The sequence below is a fragment of the Phyllostomus discolor genome, chromosome 11 (genome assembly GCF_004126475.2).
Source record: "Phyllostomus discolor isolate MPI-MPIP mPhyDis1 chromosome 11, mPhyDis1.pri.v3, whole genome shotgun sequence".
Taxonomy (NCBI): domain Eukaryota; kingdom Metazoa; phylum Chordata; class Mammalia; order Chiroptera; family Phyllostomidae; genus Phyllostomus; species Phyllostomus discolor.
Window position 1 is genome coordinate 21,853,050 of NC_040913.2, and position 6,484 is coordinate 21,859,533.

The 6,484-nt window shown below is 43.3% G+C and overlaps 1 protein-coding gene across 6 annotated transcripts in view; it reads left to right on the forward strand.

Moving 5' to 3' along the window:
• The window catches only part of TBC1D4 (TBC1 domain family member 4), a 178,747-nt gene extending 172,939 nt beyond the window's left edge, over nucleotides 1-5,808 (forward strand). For all 6 annotated transcript variants that reach the window (XM_036011289.1, XM_036011291.1, XM_036011290.1 and 3 more), the window contains 2 exons: nucleotides 1,380-1,556; nucleotides 3,545-5,808. In XM_036011289.1, the coding sequence (XP_035867182.1) occupies nucleotides 1,380-1,556; nucleotides 3,545-3,778 (411 nt within the window). In that variant the 3' untranslated portion in view covers nucleotides 3,779-5,808. The remainder of the gene's footprint in view (nucleotides 1-1,379; nucleotides 1,557-3,544) is intronic.
• Nucleotides 5,809-6,484: the final 676 nt, after the last annotated feature.

Here is a 6,484-nt window from a genome sequence, read left to right on the forward strand (position 1 = left end):
TCCCTTCACCTTTGACATCTTGAGATTTAAAAACTTTTCAACTTCCTTTCACTCATCTCTCTTTGCTTATGTACACGTATAAATGTGGATATATTTTCACATAAGTGAAATCATACCGTACATGTTCTTGTGTAACCTGATTTTTTAATTAAAATATTTGTAGAGTATTAGACATTTTTATGCCAATGCATATAGATCCATACCATCATTGTAACGGTTGTGTAATAGTCCATTATGCCCGAACACTCGAGTAGGGAAAAAGTGGTATGTATTCGGGAGGTATAGCAAGGTTGTCTAGAAATCTCATTTAAATTCTAGGATTTGAGTATATCTAATTACAGTAGGGTAAGTCAGAGTCTTTGTGGGAACTCACAAGCAGGACAGAGACAGACTCAGGGAGCAGGCTGACAGCTCTGGGGTGGGGGTAGTTCGTGGGTGGAGGGATTGAGCGAAAAGGGAAAAGGACTCATGGACATGGACACTGTGGTGATTGTAGGGTCTGGAGGTATAAGTGGGATATAAATGGTAATGAAAAAATACAATAAAAATAAATTAAAAAATAAAATAGATACAATATTTGATAAGATTCAGTTTGATTTCAGTAACGTAATCTTTTGGTTTCTTTTCTTCACATAAGCTGCTATTATTATTTTTTCTTTTAAGTTAACATGAAGGAAAGTGTTTTCCTTTCCGACCTCCTCTGTCTACTCCTTGATTGTCAACTGCGTTTAGAGTGGACACCATTGTTTACATGACAGTGGCTGCCTCCCCTCCCCTCACAAGTGAGGCATTAGCTACTCTGTAAATGCTAAATTTCCTGTCTTTCTATTACAGCAGAGGCAGCCCACAGCTCGGGGTGTGCAATTCCGAGGATTCTCTCTGGGGTAGAACATGTAGATGTCTCCAGAGAGGCTCACTTGGATTAGCAAATGGATGAAAATGTTTAGGATAAGACCTTTCTGCCCCACAGACAAATAATTAGAGGGGTTCTGGGGTTCATTACTATAGAAATACCCAATGCAGTTTTGCTTACTAGTCAGCACAGAGGATCTCTAACAAACATAGGAATCACTCAGTAACTAATGTTGTTTATCTGGTTGCTGCATTTGGGGAGATGGTTATCAGATTATGTGTACTTTCGTTATAAAATACCTTTGAATGTTAACTTATTGTAGTGTCTTGGCCTTATTAGGAGAATGTTTCATCATGTATCAATAATCTATTTGTCCTTACATCGATAGTCACACTTGTTATTCTTTTCGGTATGTCTGTTGCTCATTAATAAGGATTTGGAAATCTCTATGAAATACAGCTGGTACACCAACTGCCTCCTTGTACACATACCGAAGACTAGACTAACCTGTGGTGTTTTCATGCAGGTTTTGGAGATGGATATTTCTAAGCAGCTACATGCCTATGAGGTGGAATATCATGTGCTGCAGGATGAGCTTCAGGAATCTTCAAACGCCTGCGAGTACAGTGAGCCTATGGAGAAGCTGGAGAGGGCCAATAGCCAGCTGAAAAGACAAAACATGGACCTCCTTGAAAAACTACAGGTAAAGAGACAAAGATTTGACTGAAAGAGTGCTTGAATGCCTGCTGCCTGTCCAGAGCTCTCCCGGGAATGCTTGGGGTGTGACGTGGATTGAACCATCGTTCCCCACGGGCCACTATGTGTGAGGCTGTGCCCAAGTGCTGTGGGGCTACAGGCGCACATATCAATGTAAATGTGGCTTGGGAGAGGAAATGCACACTCACAAAATAGTGAACTGGCAATTCAAAGTAGAATCTGGTTAAATAGCTAAAGTGCATTGCACATACAGGGTGGGGCAAAAGTAGTTTTGCAGTTGCATGGAAAATAATACAAGAAACAATAATACAAGGATCAACTCTGTTTCGGTGCTCACAGTGGTAAACTTTTGCCCCAGCCTGTATTTGGTTAGATTCCAGGAAGGAGGGGTTGCATGCGGGGAATGGGGAACGCGCTGGGGAACTTGGGCTTGAGCCGACTCCCAGAGGTTGGTGGAAGAAATGAGTGAGGAGTGGGAGGGGGTCGGTGCAAATCAGGGGGCCATGGCCTAAGCAGCCGGGTAAGCTTGGTGTCAGTTCACAATTTGTGTCTGGAAGTGATGGGATAAATGCAACGGAGACAGAACTGTAGACAACTCTCAATGTGAAGCAGAAGAGCTGTGATCCTGTTGAAAGGGAAATATTTCCAAGTGTTTGAGCCAGGCTTTAGGAAGACCGGTCTGGAAACTTAGATGAGGACAGAGGAGAATGGGGAGAGAAGGTAGGGAGACCAGCTAGAAACCACTTGCATAAATCCGATTGGGGATGATGAGAGAAAAACTCTCAGAAATGGAAAGAAAAGGAGACACGTTTGAGAGAATGGAATGCAAGCGTGTAATCCACAATCCCTGCCATTAAGTTTACAATTGTTAGGGATATAAAACATTATATGTTTATTTATAAATAAAGGCACACTTACAAGTACAATAAATAACTTAATAAAGATTACTGTTTCACGCCTGCAAATTATATAAGGTGTGCTGTGTATTCCCAGCCCCGAGGGTGGGAGGCGGAGGTTAGAAGGTGAACCTGCTGGGAGGGCTGGGGGAAGAGATCTGAGTTAGATCTTCAGGTCCCCTTGGTTCCTGCTCATCCCTCCCTCACTTCCCAGTCCTGCACCAGTCCCGAACTAGAAAACACAACAGCCTGCTTCCAGGTGGCGAATCCTCTGGCCCAACTAGGAGACAAATAGCTCAGAAATGAGGGAGCTCCAGAGTAAGTGCTCGCCAGGAAGAGGAACAGTAACTTTCTTACTTTCATCCTACATTCGCTCTGGCCCATAGAAAGTGTTATGCCTTCTCTTATTCAAAAAAAAAAAAAAAAAAAAAAGAGCCAATGTTTGTTCTCAAAAACAAAAAATAAACAGTTGGGATGTTGTTCATCATCACATGGGTATTTCAGTGGCAGTTAACACAGTACTTCCTTACTAGGGAGGTGTGTTTGAACCTGCTTTATATTATAATGATTTTTATTAGTGGTTACAAACTTTTTCCATTGACAGTACAATGTTGTCATCCTGTCTGGGTTCCCAAGTTACAGGGTTACCCCTGACACCCCTCAAAACCTGACAGGATCCTAACTATGTGTTTAGAAAACCCTGCATCTCCATTTAGAGGTAGGAAGCCCGCCTGTGCACCTCCAGGCAGAGTCGGACCTTCTGCACCGGATCCGTGCACTCCTAGGAGCACAGGTGTGTGAAGAGAGGACCCTAGCCGCCCTGGGGCAATGACTTAATGCTGCATTTTGGTGTGTTCAGTGAAGCGAGGGGTATTTTGTTAGTACTGTAGTTACATGTTTGAGAAACCTATAAATCTCCATTTCATGGAAGGTTTCAGAGTATTCACTTCACATATTAAGTCACATGATATGATTGCTTATTAATACATGGAAGGTCTGGCTGCTGCTACCCTTTAGAGCCATAGTCTTCAAATTTTTGATTTGGAGGATTTTTGTCCCCCACCCCCGTCTCCAACAGGTAGCTCATGCTAAAATCCAGACGTTGGAATCCAGCCTGGAAAACCTTTTGACCAGAGAGACCAAAATGAAATCTTTAATCCGGACCCTGGAGCAGGAGAAAATGGCTTACCAGAAGGCGGTGGAGCAAATCCGCAAGCTGCTGCCCGCAGACGCTCTGGCGGACTGCGAGTCGCTGCTGAGAGAGATGACCTGTATCCCTAACAACAAAGCCCAGACGGGGAGCAAGGCCTAATGGAGGCGGAGGCGGAGGTGGAGCTGGCGCCGCCCCGCAGAACGCGCCCCGGCGCCCCCTGCAGGAGAGGACCTGAATGCCGCGGCCCGTGCTGGGCCTGCCCCAGCCGGGCCTGGTGCTGAGCCCGCGGCCGGCCGGGCGCCTGCTCTCGGTAGAGTTTGCCGATCCTAAGCCATTGTACACAGATAGACTAGCTTTTGTTATTGCTGTTGACTATGTACAGGTATAAAATGGACATTAAGAATTCATGCTCTCGGATAAAAAGAGTAAATGCAGATTTAGAGCAATTTTTTAAAAGAAAAACTTCGTGAAATCCACACCAAAGGGAAGCCAACGTGAAATGTCCCTTAACACGTGTGAAATCATTTCATCTTTGTCACGAAACAAAGCTAGAGAATCTTTATATATTGAAATACACTTGACAAAAATGAATGTATTTTTCTTCTCCAAAGAGCAGCATGTTTCACTCAACAGCAGAGAGGGGGGGACACTTGTGTAAGTTTGTGTGTGTCTGTCTGAAAACGCATTGACCTTGTACGTCCGAGGAACACGACTGGTGGTCAGTGCTGCTTCTGAGGTCCTTTCGGGAAGGTGGGGGCCTTCTGCCCCCGCCTGCTCTGTGCCTGCGGGCGTGGGTGTCTGCATGCATGTGGAAAAGCTAGACATTGTGGCTGCGTCTACCCACCCAGTTCAAGGTGAAAGAGAGTGTTGCTAATTCTGTAGCAAATTAGACCAGCATTGTAATCCAACATCAGGCCTCACAATATTCATTTAGGACCTAAATTGTCCCGTTCAGGGTTTCCCCTTTTTATTTAAATTACTCCTACATTCGCCTCCCCTTTACTCGGTGCCACAGTTGGTGGCAAGGATTTGCCATTTTCCCACCAAAATGTGGGAGTTCTTACTTTTCTCTACCTTAAATGAAGGATAAGGGAATGCAATTATGATAAATTTTTTAAAGATGATATATATGCTGTGATCGGATACTTTTTTGGGACAGGTGATCGACTGTGATAAGCTCACAACCATCTCCCCCTTCAATGTGAACATTTCTGAGAACTGTGAAATGTCGGAAACACACGGTTGGAATTTGCTGGAAGGGAAGGGGAAAGTGGCGCCAGGCCCTTCTCGCGCATGCGTCTCTGCGTTCGCCCTGCCAGCTGTCTCGGTCGCAGGCAGCGAGTTGCAGGACCCTCTCGCCTGCCAGGTGTATGGAAGGAATGTTCACGGCGCGCATGCAGGTCTCCACGTCAGAGATGGCTCTGGGATGGTGCCTCCGGAAGCTGGTGCAGCGTTTCTGCCTTTCCAAAATGATATTTGTCATCACTGCTTTGTGCAGTACTTACGTTAGCACAGGTGGATCCTCTGGGATAATCTTCTCCGAAGGGAGCTTGTTTTACACAAGCTAGGCTGCATTGCAGAGAAGAGTCGAGCTTTAAAGGTTTTGGAAAACCTTGATGAGCAGATGATAAACATCCGCTGTGTCCCTCCGCGTCATTACTTGGTGTGATTGTAATGGTTCTTGCTACAAATCAACGGGCCCTCGAATCCAGGCAGTTTGTTAAAAGAAAATGAAGTCTTGTTAGTCAAGTTAATGTAATTTCTAGGTTCTAGAAAATGCCGATTCTAGGTACCCTATTCAGTTGGGGCTGCCAAATGATCTGTTGCTTGGTTATCCCTGGAATGTCTCTATTTGTAGGAGAAGTTTTTTATTTTCATTTTTTCTTGTGATGAAAATTACCTGACGTGTGTGATGCACAGGTGGTAGCCAAGGAATCTTCAAGTTGGGAAAAGAAACTTTCAATTCAGTTTGGAGTTAATTTTATTCTGGCTGTTCAAGGCAATGTTATGAGTTGTATTATGGAGTTGACAGGTTGAGGTGTCTTGGATATAATACTTCTTTTGAAAATGAATTTCCTTTTCTTTCCTGATTTTGTAAATGTTGCATCAGTTATGCTTCATGCATTGTTACATCTTCATGGGGTATATGTAATGTCTAGTTCATTTCCAATAAATACATTGCTACAGTTTCCTTGGCTTGCTTGTTTTACTTTTGTTCTAATAGGAGAGAAGAAGCTCTTGGTTAGAGTGCTTTGCAAAATCTGCATGAGTTGCATTGTTGCTACTTAAAATTGGTTCACTGATAATTCTTTTTAATACCATCAGAGACAACAAAGATCATTTTTAGAAACATTTCTGAAAGTACATTTTCAGTTACCAATTTTAAACTTCTTTCCAATGGAGACTTTGGCTGATAAAAATAAAAAGACAACCACACTGACAGATTTGCATTGTACCCCTTTTCTTGTCTATGCCCCCCTTGCAAATAGCAAAAAAGAGAAAAACAGCATATTTTTAAATTGGGTTAGCTCCCAAATAAGAATTAAAGGCACTTATTTGGTGGCTATGATACAGATGTGTTTACATAAAATATATATCTTTGGAATATTCCTAGGTATGTTTGTAATCTAATAAAATGACACTTATCTTCTTGCTAAGTGTAGGATTAAAGCTTTTAAGTATTTTGCACTACATATAGCAGTTAAACATTTTGAGCGTCAATGTAGGCTTGTGTAGTATGGTCTCTTAATATCTGTGCTGACTTAACGCATTTCATCACCATTTCCCCATTCCCGCCCCCCCCCCCCCCCCCCCACTAGATTAAGACCAGGAAATCCGTCCTCCAAAGTATGTAGTCCTCTACCA